This window comes from Octopus bimaculoides, chromosome 12 (genome assembly GCF_046866305.1).
Source record: "Octopus bimaculoides isolate indiv1 chromosome 12, ASM4686630v1, whole genome shotgun sequence".
NCBI classification, from domain to species: Eukaryota; Metazoa; Mollusca; class Cephalopoda; order Octopoda; family Octopodidae; genus Octopus; species Octopus bimaculoides.
The window spans coordinates 7,441,232-7,460,358 of record NC_142939.1 but is presented as its reverse complement, the minus strand read 5'-3'; the positions used below and the strand labels follow the sequence as shown (position 1 = coordinate 7,460,358).

Genomic DNA, 19,127 nt, shown 5'->3' with positions numbered 1-19,127 from the left:
AAAAGAGCCTGGAAAAGTCATGATGTATGACAGGTAAGTCATTATGGGGTGAACTTTACCTTTCACCCTTCCGAAGTAAATGAAGTACCGGTCAAGAACTGAGGTCGATATAATCAACATCCTCTCCCTTGAAACCTGATACCTATGTTAAAAATTCTTTGGGCAACAGACAGAACGGCAGAATTGCATGGTTATTAGACAAAGTGTCTTGAGATGTCTATCGGGGCTCTTTGCACTTTGAGTTCTAACCTTTTTATATTCTGAGGTCAACTTTTGTAGTTTGGATCTTTCACCCTTTTGTGACTGATAAAATAATATAACCAATTACGTATTTGGAAGTTGATTTAATCAACTACACAAATTTACGGTCTTGTGTCCAAGGTAAAACAATTATTATTAATAGCCATGACCAAATAAATGCATAATTAGATAATTACTGTAATATCTCAAAGTAACCATGCCATTTCGATTAACACGGCTTAAAAACCTCTGTGAATTACCCCAACAAATGCTCAGAAATTAACTCTTCACTGACTGCTAAGTTGATTGAAAGGCAAGACAACTCAGGATGTCCTAACATGTCTGCTTTTTCTCACGTTCCCCAACACAAATACTTAACTAATCATCATCATCATCATCATCATCGTTTTAATGTCTACTTTTCCAGGCTCATTTTTAAATTTAGGCACAAAGCAATTTTAGTGGAAGGGGTCCAGTTAATTACATCAACCCTCAAACTTCCACTGCTAGTTTTATTTATTCAACATCAAAAAGATAAAAATGAAAAGGCTGGAACAAGTGCTGCAAAGCATTTTTTACCAATGCTCTGATGATTCTGCCATTTCACTACCTTTTAATAATAATAATAATAATAATAATAATGGTCCCAAATTTTGACACAAGGCTAGCAATTTTAGGCGCGGAGGGTAAGTTGATTACATCAACCCGAGAGTTCAGCTGATATTTTACTGACCCTGAAACGATGGAAGGCAAAGTCAACCTCAGCAAAATTTGAACTTGGTATATAGCGTTGGGTGAAATACCATTAAGCATTTTGCCTGCTTTTCTTATGATTCTACCAGCTTGCTGCTTTAATAATAAATAATATTAGTAATCCTTATTTTTGTCATAGAGCCATCAGTTTTTGAGGGAAGGAGGTCAGTGAACCCCAGTATTTGACTGGTATTTGTTTCATCAACATTGAACAGATGAAATGCTACTCTGCATTTTACTGTGTGATAATGGTTCTGCCAGCTTTCTGCAATAATAATAATAATAATTTCTAAGTTAGACACAAAGCTAACAATTTTAACAGAGGCTTAGTTGATTACATGAACCCTTGTACTGGACTGGAACTTCATTGAACTTGAAAGGATGCAAGGCAAAGTTTTGCCATGGCCAAATATGCTCAACCCAGCTTCAACTAATAACTCGCACTGTATAAAATAACTGAGACAAAGTAGTATTGAGATTAATTCCTCACTTGTATTAATCCAATGCTGCAACAATGTTATTCTGTCACATTTTCAAAGACACACACAATCTTATTGCTATGTTTCTAGCTCAATATTTCAGCAAGCAAGAAAAATAGGAGTTTTTTTTCTCCTCATTAAACGCCCTTTTTTGAATAAAAAAAATGCATTCAATAAGAACTGTAATAAGAACATACTACATAAACACAAGAACATTTAATGTTTATTTGAAATTAATAGCAATTAGCAATTTTGAAATATATTAAGCGAAATTAAAATAACTGTAATAAATCGAATATAATAAATAAATTGAATATAATAAATAAATGAAACATTAAAAAAAAAGGTAAAACACAAGACAACAATGACAACAATTGATGACAAAAGTGAATATTTTGAAAAACAAAAAAAACAACTAGAAACAAAACTAGTGTGAGCAAAGAGTGCACAGGCCCTGCAGCTAAAAGATGCGTTGCAGTGGCAGCTAAAGTGCAGAACAAAAAAGAGAAAGAAAAGGAAGCGAATACACATTGCAGCATCCCACCCACCCCGCCCCTGCAGTCTGTACAGCCCACTCACCTCGTTCCTGACTACTGGGCATAGAATCCGACGTTTCAGCTTTTCCTTTCGGCTTATCATTTGCTGAAAGGATCAGAGTAAATATACAAGAAAGAGAAGGCGGGGGAGCGGGCAGAGAAGCCAAGCTATACATATATATATATATACATATATATGTATGTATGTATATAGTGGAATCTCTATACATGGACAATCTGTTCTGGAGCCCTTTTCATTAACCAAATTGTTTGTTACATGAGTAATTGAAATACATAATAGGATAATCCTTTCCAAGCCAGACAAACTCTGCATAAAGACATGAAATGATGCTTTCCTTTTGTTCATAACAGCAAATACATAAATATATATGTACAAGAGTATACATTGTGTGTGTGTGTGTGTGTGTGTGTGTGTGTGTGTGTGTGTGTGCATTTCCCTTTGCCCTGCTTCTGTCACTCCATGGCTGTGTTTTTATAAATATTTTCTCTATAAAATATGAAAATTTGCAAACACAAAATGCATACATAGATTTTAACAAATTGTATATACACACACACACACACATTCTCTCAGCCACTACTTTGTTCTTCAGATTTTAGCTCACTGGCTGAATGTAATCTTCTTCAGAAAAAGAAAATGGTCACTATATAATCTTTTCATTCAGCACACCATTCATATATATACTCATCCAGTCATTAATGTGTGTGTGTGTGTGCACAATCTGCTCATAGCTTGCTGATCAGATTTCAGTTTGTTATGTGAGCTTAATTTAAACAAGAACAAAAAAACAAAAAAAAAACTGCTTGTTATTCAATTTTGTTCATTCAGAGAACCATTTGAATACGGTCCCCTACTGTGTATCACAATCATAAGCTATTCTGTTATCAGGAGACCCACCTGTTGTGTGGCAAGTTTTGTTTTCATTGTATTTTCCCCCACAGTCCATCCACATTATGAACAAAATGTCATGACTGATAAAACATGAGGGGGGGGGGGGGAATGGCTACCTTCACCATTTTTTTAAAAATCACAAACTTTACCTTCATCACATGAAAGGAAAGGCAATTGCATGGTTGTTCAACCAGCTAGAAATAGTAGCTAAGTACTCCTCAAATCATACCCTAGCAATTTGACTATAGTAAGGACATATTAGATAATTTAATCCTAAAAGGCCTCTCTTGGTCAATGCCAACCCTGCATCAGTACAGGTATGCACAGGCCTGAGCATGATTTTTTTTTTTTTTCTTTCAGAAGATAGTCACCCATGCATGCAAGTTTCTCCATGCAACCAATGTTTAGCCAAGGGAAAAGCCACCGACTTGGGTGCAGAGGGAGACAGCAAGACAATACCGGTGCCAAACTATCAGAACACAAACAGACGAGATAGCTGAAGGAATCTTGCCTGATGTTCTAACAGTTCTGCCAATTTGGACTGGTTCTGTCTTTCTCACTGATCCCCAAAAATGGATGGAAGGCAAAGCTGACCAGTTTGAGAATTGAACTTGCAGTGCAGAATTAGAACAAATACTACAAAGTATTCTATCCAATGTTCTTATAATGGTCAATTCACTATCTTATGAACATAACCAACATATATCTAACACATCTGGTCATGACCAAAAGGTCTTTCATCATATTTTACCTCAGTTTTATTCATTTGATTTTTAAGATTTATGTGAAACTTGATCATTAAGGGTTCTTTTAGTCATTATTAATCATACTATAATTATGTGATTAGACAGTGAAAATTTTCAATCTGGCCATCACTAAAGAAATCAAACATTTGCTAGCTTCCAAGAAGGGAAGGATACTTTCACTTCAAAAAGCCCATAGTTTTAGATGAGAGAAAGAAAACTTGACATTCCATTAATCTTCACAAATGGTAAGTTGGCAGAACATTGAGATAAGGCATGGGCAGCCTATTTTGAGAAGTCACCTTCATGAGACATGGCTCAGTGGGCTGTACTACGAAAACAAATTAAAAAAGTAATTTTTCGTTAAGTTTGCTATTCATTAGGTTTGCGTTAAGTTTGCCATTCTTATCTCAATCAGTCCATGACTGATTGAGATAAGACATTTACAATGCCTCAACTACAAGTGACATGACTTGACAATAAAAATGACAATAAAAATGAGAACTCATGTTAATTAATTAGTTGAAATTTAGCTTACATGCAATGATATATATTTCATAATTAGTTAGTGTGAGATGGGGCTATTATATTAACAAAGGTTGAGAAAGTTGGAAAACAGTTTACCATCCATTAATCGCCAATTGAGTAGAGGATCATAGACGAAGGCTTCCAGAACAGCCATCAGGCTGTCTTTGTATTCGCGGAGAACTGACATGACACTTTCACAAGTGTGTCGATAAATGCCATCAATACCAGTTACCTGTGGAAAATATGTGCTTGTTTATTTGAACACTACATCAATGTGGAGTAAAAGCATTAATACAACTTGAACACTATTTTCTGGCAAACAAGTCAAAATTTTTAGACCAAAATTTACAGCCCCCACCCAAAGAGTACTATGTGTGTGTGTGTGTGTGTATAACAATGTAATAATAGAAATAAAGTGCATTATATACAATGCAATAATTACACTTGCATTGAGCTGTTGGTGTAAGCAAAATGTTTTGGTGATCAGATGAGCTAGCTTTCTTTATTTGCATTAAATTATGAATATACAACTGTATTGTGTAATGCTGAGCATACATATTAATTCAAACACATCTGCATAATTTCTTCTATGCTGAAATTAATACTTCATGAAAATGGTTGCGAAACAGCTGTAATCCTATGGAAGTCATGTGGCTAAATAAATATATATATCCATATCTCATACTGCTAGACTTTATGGTTTTAACAATTGAATTATATATTATGCACTTTTTTATGTGAATGATGTCCTGGTCTGTGGAAAAATTGTGTTGCATGAAAGCAGTCCATGGAGCAAAAATGGTCAGAGATCGCTGCTGTAATTGTCTCTGAATTTCTGAGACTCCTAATTATTTTGGAAGCAGTCATATATTTATGACTATTACCACAACAGGACTAATTATTCAGAGGAGCTGAAGCACAAACAGTGCCTGGTCTTTCATCTCTTAACCTGAAGGATTCATAGAAGTAGATATATCAGAATTCATCTTCGAGAAACAATAAAAGGAACAAAACATGGTAAAGAGTTGAGAAATATATGATTTACCTCCATAGCATTAATAAGCATTCGAGTCAAGCGGAATGGAATTTTTTCAGGGAATTTTTCACGAGTCATTGCAACTTCAAAACAATCACCAAAATCAATGTGTATAATTTTACCACTCATACGATCCAACATTAAATTAGAAGGATGTCTAGAATTAAAACATAAATTTCAACATTAGCAGGAAAAAAAAAAAAAAAATCAGACAAAGAAATGATTAACTGTTTAGCATTTTAGGTCGACTCTGCCTTTCATCCTTTCGGGGTTGATTAAATAAGTACCAGTTATGCACTGGGGTCGACGTAATTGACTTAATCCCTTTGTCCCTGTTTGTCCCCTGTGAGCAATAAAGAGATATTTATTCCATTAAGATGGATGTTCAACAATGATAATGATAAGAATGTAAACAAGATTGATTTTTGATAAAATTTGATTTTGGGAAATACAGGGACAAAAGTTGATATTATAAAGGCCTTAAGGGACATGCACCTTTCTTTTAAACTCATAAATATTGTTTTTTGACATAGGCACAAGTTTAAGAGCCTAAGAGAGCAGTTAAACTAATTGGCTGGTATTTTATTTTACCAAATCTAGAAGGATGAAAGGTAAAGCTGACCTCAACAGGATTATAACTAAATACTGCATGGTATTTTCTAAGATGTTCTTACAATTCTGCCAGTCTACCACTTCGTAAATTCACAAATATTAGATGCAGATAAAACTAGCTAGAGTGAAGTTGTTAATTATCAGCTGCCTGATAAACGAGATGAGGTACCAGTGGTATTTACCTGTCACCTAAACCAAGTATATATCCAACCATAGACATAACAGCCAATGAACGAGTATAATTCGTTCGACGATCAAACCAAACCTGAAAGAAACAAGGACAGAAAAGGGGATTGATTTTTAAAGGATTTCTGGTTTTTCAAGCATAAATATCTGGTTGCTAATTTGATGACAATGATTATGATGATGGTGGTGATGGTGATGGGATAACAAATGCCACAACTATGTTAAGGTAAAGTCCACAAGGAACTGAAGAAAAGAGTCAAGTGCAAAATACTACTTTGTAACGTCATCAGAGGAAATATATTAATAAATAAATAAAAACCCAAAAGGCCAAACACGTAGCAGGTTATGGAGAATTAGATTTCCAGATGAAATAATCAGTAAGATAAAAAACCAAAAGCAAAGGAAACCGTTAATAAGGGTTCTTAAGAAACTTATAAAAAAAAATAAAAATTCACCTCAAATAGTAAACAATTATTTTTAACAATTTTTTACATGTGTAACAATCAACAAAGTTTACTGATTTGTCATTAAAGAACAATTATAAATCAAGGAATAATATGAAATAATTAGGAAGAGGACAAGCAAGGTTTGGAAACTACCAACCTCAGAACTTGGTGATTTATACCAGAGAATCTTAGCAAGGTCATCACCTTGGGTGTGTTCCAAAGCATGCTCAAACACTTCCACTTTTTCCATTAATGTAAGGTGGTCATAGTCAGGAGCCATCTTGAAAATTAAGCCAAAAACAACAACAATTAAGAGAAGAATATTGAAATAAGAAAAAAAATTTTTTTGTCATACTAAGTTCATTGTGCAAGACATTCTCAACTCTCTTGTGTGATATGCTAATAGCATTGGTGATTTGATTGATAGTCAATCACCTGTGATCCATCACAATGTGATGAACACAATGTTTTCCTCAGTGGTGGCAGTTGCAGGACACCCAGACCTTGGACCATCTTCAAGACTCCTTTCCTCTCCTAAATTCAGCTGCCCACTTTTGCACTTTTGATAAAGCTGGAGTATCATTTCCTAATGCAAGGACCATATCAGCATGGATGGCCTTGGGAGCTAAACCCTTTTCCTGCAGTTATATGATAACAGAACAATGCCAAATTTTGTCCATTTTCAATAAAAGTAGCTACTAGTTACTTTGAACTCTTCTTTGAACAGACAGACATCAGTTTACTTGGAAAAAAATAACGCAGTTATTAAGAAGCACTGAAATAAATACATGCAAGATTTCACAGCTCTAGCATCACTCCTTCACAGTCAGCCTATGAACTCTAAAGTCCGCCTTCATACGAGTTCAGTTGAAGAAATAACGTGGGCAGGGAGGAAATTCCAGGCAGTCAACATTCTGAGGTAGAATAAATGGAGACAATGGTTAGTGCAGTGCCAGGTGTGGTGGTGGTGAGGACAGTATGGGTAATAAGTAGGGAATGTCTAAGTGGAGATGATCATATGATCAGCCGATTCTGAAGAGCAAAAGTGAATGCTGTCGTAAGAGAGGACAAAAGTGTATCAAATCAAGAATTACTGTAATTCATTTCAGCAGAGGATAAATTTTACTTAAATCTATACTGAGAACATTGGATTAGCTTTTAATCAGCTGCTTAGTGATGCCAGTACCGCCTGATTGGCCTTCGTGCGGGTGACACGTAAAAGCACCCACTACACTCTCGGAGTGGTTGGCATTAGGAAGGGCATCCAGCTGTAGAAACTCTGCCAAATCAGATTGGAGCCTGGTGTAGCCTTCGGGTTCCACCAGTCCTCAGTCAAATCGTCCAACCCATGCTAGCATGGAAAGCGAACGTTAAACGATGATGATGGTGATTTTAAATCTGCTTTTCATGCTTGCATAGGCTGGACTGTTCAATAGCATTTGATAGGGTGGCAGAGCATATCTGTCTAGGGGTCAAGGGTGGAGTATGTTGGTGTAGGTTGTTCCCCAAGATCCTTGATATAACAAATATGTAATGTGATAATTACCCGAAGCATTAAGCGATGTTCAATGTTGAGCAGGATCTTCTTCTTTTCACGGTAATCTCTGATGAGAGAGTGTAGTGTATCACAGTGAGGCACCCAGCCAATGAGGCCAGAATTAGTAGACAGTGGAATAACAGCATATCGAGTTATCCTGTAAAACAAATGAAAAGTAATGCTGTTAGGTGAAGTGAGTTCAGAGTAGTATTTGGATGGGAGATGAAGAGGGAAACGGTTCCAGAGGAAGAGATTTCATGGAAGAAAAGGATTGAAAAGAGAGTTTAGCATGAGGGCCTGGGAGTTGAGATGTAGAAGTGGCAGGAAATAAAAACCACATATCAAGGAAGCTTAAGCAGAGACAAAATACAGATATGAAACAGAATACTGAACTTCACAAAGGAGACGACAAGTGACTGCATTGTGCAGCAATATGTTGTGCTCCAGAAGACCTGTCTAACCCTTGCAAGCAGGGAAAAAAGGATATAAATATGATGAACTCAGAGGAATAGAAACTGTTCAAAGGATAGTAAAAGAGACAGGTAGAATATTAGACAAAAACATGCAACATTTGTAAGTAAAACTTACGATAAATTTCGGCGGAATGTTTTTGGATTGTTTGCCAATAATGAGTTGACTAAAACAAACAATTGCATCACTCTCTCATCTTGTCGAAGGTCTTCATGTCCTTTTAGAAGAAAGACATAATCCTTGCCATCGCTACCTGGAAAATTTGACAAAATAATAACATTACACCTTACTACTAATTCAAAGATTATATCTTCATCACAGACTCTTGATACAATTGATACAAACAGGTAAAGTCTATTCAATTCTTGTTAAAATGGGAAAATGGATCTAAAACAACCAAGAAAAAAGAAGACAAAAACCATCAGCTTATTGTTATGTGTCAAAATGAATGAAAATTTTAATATATTTCAAAATCTTACCATATATGCTCAATTTTCGAGGTCGCTGTTTGGATGTGATCACTTGGAGAGTAGTTTGAACATGGTGGATGCACACAACAGGCTGGTTCGGGTCATATGTGCCGGGGACAGCCAGTTCCAAGTCTTGACACCGCAGTAAGTTTGGCGACATGTATTGCAATTCCAAAGAAGTTAACTAAACAGAAGAACCACATCAGTTGAGGAATCTTAATATTAAAATACCATTTAAAAAAAAAATCTGACACATCTAAAGAAAATACAGTGAGATGATTATCTCTTAGTTAAATCAATAAAAAAAGAGAGCAATACATTATATTTATGCTGAAGCTGTAAGATGAGTTAAAGGTTCAGAATTATTAAAGATTGTGATAACATGTTGTTGGACAAAGCACAAAACTATTTGCCTCACTATGTTTAACTGGATAAAGTAAAAAGAAAAATAAGGTTCCATTCTTGAATAATTAGCAGTGGAAAGTCAAGTAAGAATGTCTCACAAAAATAATAACCATTCCATCTGTAACAAGGGAAAATGAAGAGAAAACAACAAAAACAAAAACAAAAAAAATCATCACCAATAACAGTTGCAATAATATACCATATCTTCTGGTATACAAGTGAATGCAGTATAACAGTGGCAACATCCAAACATCTTTATTATCTTTCAAAATCCTGCTGCATTTCACAAGCTATATTAACCATTATTAGTTTGTTTTGTTTTTTCATGACAAATAATTACCAGGTTTTCCACTATTTCTGAGACCAAAATTTACGGCCCCTAAAAAGTAGGTTGACTTATACACAAAGACGGATTTGGAGGACCACAAACTGCAAATGAAATGCAGCAGGAATTGTAAAAATAGTGATGCTTTAAATGTTTACCCTACAGGTAGCATACAAGTTGCGGTAGTATATAACTCTGCTGACCTGTATGCCAGAAAATACAATACAGCATGATGAGGCCACTGTAATTAGTTATATCAGTAATGAATATATTATAATTAGTCACACTAGTAACCTTACCCTTTCTACGACAAGTTAAATGAGAAAGTACTGTTAGAAATAATTTTTAAAAATAAAATGTCCCACCCATGCTAGTTATGGGAAGCAGACCTTAAACAATGATGATGATGATGATGAAAGTGAAGGAGACAAACCTGAGGGAGTTGCTTGGTTATTCGCCGGAAGACCTGATAGTAAAGATCCCAGGCTTGTGTAAGATCTTTCAGCAGCGCTGAACGCTGGTATATCTTGCACCACTCCTGGGCCTCAAGCAAGTCTCGGCCATATGCCTAATAAGAATAAAAAGTCAAGGTAATGGCAAGGAATAAAAAGAAAATGACAAGTTCAAACCCAATGGCAGCTTGTGTATAGGCACTGTGGAACTGCAGCGCCCCCTATTTCCACTCAGTTTCAAAAAAAAGTTTCTAATTTAAGTATATAGACCAAAAAGCCTCAAATTTGGAGGGAGGCATTAAGTCAGTACAATTGACCTCAGTACTTGACTGGTGTTTTATTTTATTGACCACCCCCCCCAGGAGAGGAAACATTGACCTTGGTAGGGTATGAACTCAGAAAAGAGTTTACAAAAATTATCCCTGAAGCATATTTTCTATGCTATAACAATACTGCCGGCTTTTATTGATCACAAGGGCCCACGACATTGAAGACAATACAAAAGGACAAAATACAATATCCAAAATGTGGGTTTAACAAGGATCAAAAAGAAATCAACAACAATAAAGATATAACAAAAAATATTAAATCAATGACAATGAGCAAAGAAATAATGTTTTCACCTGGCTAAAAGAGATTTCTTTCATGGTTTGAGGTCCCCTGTCCATCATACGATGTAGAGGTTCAAGAGTTTCAAACATCCCTTTGATGTTTTTCTCCCCAAAGTAGAGCCTAGAAGCTTCTTCTAAGCCTTCATGCCATAGTTCATGCCATAAAATGGCCACACGGATTAATTCTTCACTCACCTGAAAAACAACAACAATAAGAGAAATATTCAGCCATCTTTCAGGTAAAGAATTGCAAAAACACTGTAAATTTTAGTGTGCATTACATTTGGGAACCTTTGTATAGAAAACAACATTAGAAAAGCAATCTGGATTCATCATTGATACATGTGAATAGAGCAAAGTCTTACTTTTCTTTGCTCACATGAATCAGATGGCAGTAGGTTGGAGAAGAGTTTTCCATGTCTTGATGTTGCTCCTGTTGTTAATTCTGCCTATTTGCAGGTTGTAATCTTTCAGTCTCTTGAACAGCAAACAACCCAGACATACTTACATGAAGAACTTGAAACAAGCCTTTTTGTTTGCAATCACTGAGTGAAACATGTCAAGAAACCCAGACATGCTTTCACAGTAAACTGTAAGCAAATGACACCATAAACAAAGGTCATTGTTTAAAATCACTAAGTGAAACACATAATTCTTTCAATCTTTCTTGGCCAAACCACTAAGCAAATATAAAACCAACATACCAGTGTGTGTGTGTGTGTGTGTGTGTACCTAGATAATACTAATTTTAGTGCATATATACAGGCAACCGGAAGGGTATCTGGCCATAGAAAATCTGCCTCAATAAATCCTGTCTGACCCATGAAAGCATGGAAAAGTGGATGTCAAATCAATGATGGTGGTAATGATACTTAACATGCAGGTATGGATGTGTAGTTAAAAAGTTTCCTTCGCAACAACATGGATTTGAGTTCAGTCCCATTGCATGGCACCTTGAACAATTACTTCTTTAAGTCTGGCTTGACCAACAACGTGATAGACAGCAATTGTATGGCAACCTATATGTGAGTGCACACGTGTCTTTACATGTCTTAGCATAAACAGTGCAGTTTGATAGGCTGAAGTATGAAGACATGGAATAAAGCAGCTTACTTGAAAAATCAAGGAAAAGTTGGCATCAAGAGAAGCATCCAGACTGTTTTTAGAAGTTTTGTCCAAATCATACCAGCATGAAAAATAATGATCATGATGACAATACTGGCTAACAAAGATTTAGGGTCACAAATGAAGGAGAGGGAACAATCAAATCAACCCCCAAAGTACTTAACTGTTGTTCCCGATAAGTTGATAATCAAATTATTTTATTATAGAGAACAATCATCATCATCGTCGTTTAACGTCCGCTTTCCATGCTAGCATGGGTTGGACGATTTGACTGAGGACTTGTGGACCAGGAGGCTACACCAGGCTCCAATCTGATTTGGCAGAGTTTCTACAACTGGATGCCCTTCCTAATGCCAAACACTCCAAGAGTGTAGTGGGTGCTTTTACGTGCCACCGGCACAAGGGCCATGCTCGAAATGGTGTATTTTACGTGCCACCAGCACAAGGGCCAGTCCAGGGGCACTGGCAACGATCTCGCTCGGATGTCTTTCCATATAAATTCATATTTATTGATCATCATTTAGTGTCTGTTTCCCATGATGGTATGGGTTGGACAGTCAGGAGCTGCTCGGGCTCCATGTTTGTTCTGGCATGGTTTCTATGGTTGGATGCCCTTCCTAATGCCAACCACTTTACAGAGTGTAATGGGTGCATTTTACATGGAACCAGCAGCCACAGACCCACAAGATTAGGAATTAGGAACACTCAGCTGGAGAGAGTTTCAAGGACAACCACGATTTTACTCAGCTTGATGTGTCTTCTCAAGCACAGCAAACCCCCAGGAGTCAGTCCCCTATCATCCCCTCTGTGAGGTCCAAAGTTAATAGTTAATATAGTTAAAGGCTAAACAATAAGTCAAATGATACTCACTGAAAGTAATACAAACAATTTCTCAATAATACTAGTTAGTATAATTAAAACATATCTCTGAGTTTAAAATGGAACTTACCAGAACGGCTTGTTTTACCAGAGTATTACTGTGCTCACACATGCTCTTAAGAACTTTGTTGGCGGCAGCTTGTCGAGCTAAAACACTGGACTTCGATGCTACTGTCAACGGGTAGATAAGAGCCTAAATGGGAAAAGAAAAAAACAAAACAAAAAAAGAATTATATTTTCTTTTAGAGTTTTATGTTAAATCCTTTTAGCATTAACAACTTCAAACCGATTTTTGTTTTATGATGTGAATTACCTGTTTTAGAGTGGTCTAAAAACTTTCCATCAAAATTTCATGTTATATACCAAACACCAATTACTACGAATAAAGCTATTTTATTAAATTCTTTATTAACTTTAAAACTAATTGAAAATGGTATATTCCTACAAACTAAATGGAAGGGAAGCCATTTAAAGATCAACACAATGAGCGTGTGTGTGTGTGTGTGTGTGTGTGTGTGTGTGTGTGTGTGTGTGTGTGTTCAATTGATTGAACACATGAATATTCATGGTCGAAACCAACAGAGATCCAGTCACCATATTTTCTGGCATACAAGTCAATGTTATATATAGTGTAAACATTCAAACAGTGCTATTATCATGCCAAATCCTGCTGCATTTCACATAAAATTTTTGATCTTTCAAAGCTATTTTGCTGTATAAGTTGATCTACCATTTCTGACTGTAAATTTTGGTCTGAAAGCTTCAACTTATATGCCATGAAATATGGTACTTTACATAGAGTACAAGATGGCTACTGAAACACCAGTTGAGAAGCAAGAGCAACAATAAATTCATGAACATAATGTGCATGCATACACAAACATAAACATTGTGTGGATGTGTATGATGCAATCATTTAACAAATATAAACTGGTGAATCTCAGGTGCATGCATACACACTAACAAACATCTTACAAATAAATATTAAAAAAGAAAAAAATAATGCAGAAACCCTATCTTACCTGGGGGTGAGCTTTGCCAATGTCAATTAGCAACTGTGAAATTAGTCGCCCGACTGAATGACGAGGAGTGTCAATTCTGGCAATCAGCTGGGGTATGACCTGTCAAACAAATTGTGTCAATTAGAAGTGTCAAACAAATTGTGCCTTGTGTTATGCAAGAGCTAGTGGGGAGGGGGACATGATCTGTCAAATAAAGCATGTCAGTAACAAAGACTATAATGTGTCTAACTAGATGGAGGGAGGAGAGGGTGGAGGAGAGAGAGAGGGAAGAGACAGGGTAGGTGGAAGGTGCAAGAGGAAGGAGGGATGGAGAGAGGGGAGTAGAGATGGAGAGAGAGAAAGAGGGATGGAGAGAGAGAGAAGGAGGGATGGAGAGATAGGAGACAGACAAACAAAAAAAAAAAGAGAGAGTAATACATGGATATAAGCTTAACTTGTGCTAAATTTTAGAGTTTATTGCATCTGTTTTGGTCTTCATGAATATATTTCTTTGCTGATCATTGCTAAGAGGAGCAAGATGTTTGTCTCCGACAATAGAGAGGATGCAACATGTCAGCACACTTACCTGCAGCCAGTTCTCAATCTGCATGGTTTTTATCCCTTCAATCAAGGATTCATGCACCTCAGAATAGTGACCGTAGTCAAACCACAGTGTTAGCAATCTGAAAGAATTGAAACAGTCCCAAGTTCGTATTTAGAAAGAGACAGTGTTGGGGGAAATAAAGGAAGGCAGGGAATTAATATCTAATAACAGAAAGAACAGCAAAGGCATTGGTATTTTGACTCATAGAAGAATTCTCACCATGTGACTCTAATGAAATAAGAGTCACATGGTATCTTGTATCAATATATTCAGATTGGAGCCTAGTGCAGCTGCTGGCTTTCCGGACCTCACTCAAACCGTCCAACCCATGACAGCATGGAAAACAGACGTTAAACGATGATGATAAGTACCAGTACTTATTTACCGACTTTGAGAAACAAATGGTCAAGTTGGTTCCAGAAGAATATGAACTCAGAAAATAAGTCACAAAATCAACAGTTGAAAATATTTAGTCCAACATTTCACTATGCCAAGACTTTAGCCAGTAATTACAATTATAAATAATGTTAATTAGCCAAACAGAAATTCATACCTCAGAGTGTCCTGTAAACTGTTCTGGTTTGATAGTGAGATGGCTTTAAATAAAGCACGAACTGCAGGAACGCAATGTAGTAAAATATTAGGTGTGTTCTGCAAGAGAAACCAAAAAAAAATATCAACCTTTTTTTTTTTCCAATATGGATGGAATCATTAACTGTTTTGTTGTTATATTTTATTAAAAGTATACTGCCTGTTTCAATTTTGAAAATAATGGAGAATTTAGTAAAATAACTGTCATTATTAAGCTGATATTCAGAATTCAACTTGGAATTTTGATAGAAGATTTTAGTTTAGACCATTTTAAACCTGATGTTTGTAGCACAGAAGCAGAAGGGGTCTCAAGGAGGTTGGTATTCAAAATGTTAATTATATAGCATCATCAGATTTGATAAAGAATCTAAAGCAAACAATTTTCAACTGTCTTAAACAGTAATTCATGAACTGAATATTATTGGTCTTTTATAAAAAATATTATTTATCTTCAAGTTATGAATAAAATATTCCATTTCACTAGTTTCTATGATTTTGTTGTATAGATGTAATTAGGTACTGTATGTATTATTTGTATGCATATATAGTTTAGATTTTCCCTTTATTTTTGTTAAGGAAAATCAAGGAGTGAGAAGAGAAGGAATTATAAGAGAACTACTCACATGGCTTTGTGCCTTCATACCAATGTCTGGAGGAGCTTCTTTCCCAGTGGCTACAGCCCCTTCAGTTTGACTTGCTGATGATGCAGAGAGGTTTGCAGCAGACATTTCTTTCTTTTTGTAATACAAAACGGCTTCATAGTAGGTTAGAGCTAGAGCATGCCAAGCCTGTGAAGAGACAAAGATTAAAGGACAAGCTATTCGTCAAACAATAGTTATTAGTTTTAACTATTTTCTTTCACCTTCAACATTTTACAAAAAATTATTTTAATCTGAAGAGAGCCTATTAACTATGTTATCTATGAGGCTGTCATTGATAAGACCGAGAATGAGAATGGTAGTTTCATTATACAGAATGTAGGGAGGTTTATTATGTAAGAAATACATTTCTGAAGAACACATGGAAGGAGACAAAGGAGCAGTGAACAGGATATAAAACCAAAAAGGTGTGGTTGATCAATCCTGGTTTCTGACAGTAATACTGTTTTCTTTCACGCTTGTGATAGGTACTGACAGGGTAGTTGACATACCCCTACAAGGATTTTCTATACCTTTACACATCTTTCAATCCTTCAAATTCAGATTCAAACTTCTCAACAACACTTTTACACTTTGTATTAATCAGTGATAACAAGCGGCATGGAGGGAATTAAAAATTTAAGTGACCAGATCACATATTTAGTCATTAATGAAATTAAAATTCTATCCATTTACTGTTTAATTAAAAACTATCTTTTTAGCAGCTGTTCAATTACAAAAGCAATGTAGACCTTATTAAATTAGGATGTTGATCCTTTCCTTCCAGAGAAAAGACCTACATTAAATTATAAAAAAACAAAAAACAATCTCTGAATTACATACTTTATACCAATTCTTGTTTCTATCCTGGGCCATTTTAAAGCTGTCTAAAGCTTTTGCAATTGAGCTATCATCAATACCATTTAATTCGAGTAACCAATCTCCTTGTTTCAAGTAGCATCTGGAACAAATTTGAAGATAATTTGAAAAAATAATTACAAAATAAAACTGTTACCATTTCCAAAGATAAATTCGAACATTTATTTTTTTATCAAAAAATTCAGTAAAAGTTGTTTTAATCTTTTTATTGCCAGATTACCGTTCTCTATATTTTTGTTTTGTATTGTTTCAATAGTCTTCCTAACATACTTTTTTCACACTCATTGAAGCACGAATTGCTCCTCACAAACTCACATTCGTGAGATGGTTGTGATACATAAACAGTTTTGAATAAGAACTGAAAAAGCGAAGTATGAACACACAATGCGCATGTGCACACTGAATTCATATAACGGCAGAGAAGAATAAAAATGTAATGTGCAGAAGAGAATAAAACAAGTTATATAATGGTCAGCATGCTATGTCTGACACCACTAACATGCAATTGTCTAACATAAAATCAATCAGTTATAATAGAACTAATGTTTTACTTGTTCATCTACTGTAGTGACTACATGAATTTTATATAAATTAAAAACACCTCATTTTTCTTATAAAATTTATTTGTAAATTAAGAAGAAAAAAAAAAAGGTTTGCAATGGAAATTCCCAGCTCTAACTTTTTGATGTGACAGAAATACCAATCTTTTACTATCTTTAGAGACAAATTCAGAAAGCAGTAAATAATATACTGGAATTGGTTCCCCTTACACCTGCCCCAATTCTCTGCTGGATCAAAACATTCAACTTTCTTATGTCACTATCCAAGCCTAAACCTGTGGATGTGATTTCATGCAATGATTTACAATATTTCCCAGCATACAAGTCAACATAGAATACAGTTTAAGCATTCAAACACCATCACTATCTTTCAAACTTCTGCTGTATTTCACATGGAATTTCTGGTCCTCCAAAGTCATCTTGATGTATAAGTTAACCTATCTTTTTTTTTTTTTTTTTGGCTGTAAATTTTGGTCTGCAAAATTCAACTTGGTGAAATCATGTGCTGTATTTTCAGGCATGCAACATAGAACGATTAAAAATGATCTTACCTGGCTAATAGTTTACGAAGTTCAGTGACAGCAGCCGCATCTCCAGTGGACAGCAGGACTTCACTCTGTCGTTGGGTTTGATGAATAAATTGTTGCAAGGCTGCAAAACTGTCTTGCTGTATAATTAATAAAAACAGATGAGAATTTATATTGCATTTTTGATGAGTATGTTATGAAAGTTCTTTAACGAGTTTAGGAAGAAAAAAAAAAAAAAAAGGCAGAAATACCAATCCTAAATTAACACAACAGTGAAAGTAGTTGTGGGATAAAACTAAAACTTAACCACAAAGAATATGAAGTTGAATTAAAGACCATTGACTCATACACACACTCTCAGCTGTTTCATGGGAATTTTAGTAATAAATTTACCTTTTGATTACAGAGCCACATATGTTTGATGTATGCAAATGTAACCATTGGCATATCTGTAGGTAAATTGTTGTTGCTTTGTTTGGAGAGATCTACACCCATTAACATCTCGAGGGTCTTCTGTGACAGGGCCTGCAAAATAAAATTTAAAAAAAAAAAAAGATTAGCAACAATAACGTGTGTATGTGTGTATACACACACACAAACGAATTAATAAGTCAAGAAACTTTAACTTACCAGCCGGCCACTCTTCCGACAAAGACTGGCATATTTCAACCATGTTTTGACTCCTTCCAGAGGACTAATTACCAATGATCGAACTTGTATAATTTTCTGCCAGTCTTCAACAACCCTTTGACAACCCTGTATAGTAATAACAAATAGAACACTGATAGATAAACATTAACCCTAAATCTAGAAATTTTCACTTTTTTTCCCCCTCCTCTCCTTTTGTCTTTTTACAGCAATGCCCCATAATATACACAGGTATTTCAAAAGTAAATAGACACCATCGTTTTAAAAGAAATAATAATGTATTTAGTAGACATAAATTATGCAGTTTTTAATGAGTTTTTAGTGAGTTAATGGCTAATTTAAAAAAAGAAATCATATTTCTGACACTTTTACATATAAACTGGCCGTATCTGGCCAAAATATTCTACCTGGTGTGTATATACAAAGTTGCCAGGTCTGGCCTCTCACACATACCCTACAATGTCATTCTAAAAATAAACAATCACTTCATTGAAACCTCAAAGTTATGAGAATGCATGATTAATTCAAAACAATGAATTTATGACCGAGTAATCCGAATTCCATAATGTACCATCTACCGTAAATATACCATTAGGTTTTAGAAAATTGGTTTCTCCAGGTAGAGAAGAAACATTTCATTGTAAAAGGAGAGATGCTTGTACTTTATCAATGACAGTACTAATATTAAAAGAAAATTATTCATGTTGGGTGTTAAACATCAACTTTTAGAAAGTTTGTCACCATTGAATTAACCTTTATATAATGAAAAACATTTCAATTTGACAATAAAGAGTCAGTAATGTTTCATAATTACCTGTAATCGGTCCCACCACATCTGTTTAATAACATCTCGCCGTTCTGGTATCAATTTGTACTGAATTACTTCCTCCAGTTCAGATAACATCTGAGCATTTACCATTGGCTACAACAGA

General features: G+C 35.3%; 1 protein-coding gene across 2 annotated transcripts in view; it reads right to left on the bottom strand.

The window, feature by feature from the left end:
• Positions 1-19,127, bottom strand: part of LOC106870424 (serine/threonine-protein kinase mTOR) — a 70,321-nt gene that overhangs the window by 6,458 nt on the left and 44,736 nt on the right. The window contains exons 35-54 of one of the 2 annotated variants that reach the window (XM_014916489.3): positions 19,010-19,117; positions 18,178-18,303; positions 17,941-18,072; positions 17,572-17,687; positions 16,425-16,542; positions 15,567-15,731; positions 14,906-15,003; positions 14,335-14,431; positions 13,770-13,868; positions 12,818-12,940; positions 10,756-10,938; positions 10,114-10,248; positions 8,960-9,134; positions 8,598-8,733; positions 8,019-8,166; positions 6,630-6,752; positions 6,023-6,105; positions 5,238-5,385; positions 4,289-4,424; positions 2,052-2,114 (exon numbers count right to left, since the gene is read on the bottom strand). In XM_014916489.3, coding sequence (XP_014771975.1) covers positions 2,052-2,114; positions 4,289-4,424; positions 5,238-5,385; positions 6,023-6,105; positions 6,630-6,752; positions 8,019-8,166; positions 8,598-8,733; positions 8,960-9,134; positions 10,114-10,248; positions 10,756-10,938; positions 12,818-12,940; positions 13,770-13,868; positions 14,335-14,431; positions 14,906-15,003; positions 15,567-15,731; positions 16,425-16,542; positions 17,572-17,687; positions 17,941-18,072; positions 18,178-18,303; positions 19,010-19,117 — 2,512 coding nt within the window. The remainder of the gene's footprint in view (positions 1-2,051; positions 2,115-4,288; positions 4,425-5,237; positions 5,386-6,022; positions 6,106-6,629; positions 6,753-8,018; positions 8,167-8,597; positions 8,734-8,959; positions 9,135-10,113; positions 10,249-10,755; positions 10,939-12,817; positions 12,941-13,769; positions 13,869-14,334; positions 14,432-14,905; positions 15,004-15,566; positions 15,732-16,424; positions 16,543-17,571; positions 17,688-17,940; positions 18,073-18,177; positions 18,304-19,009; positions 19,118-19,127) is intronic. The other variant, XM_014916491.3, reaches the window with a different exon arrangement.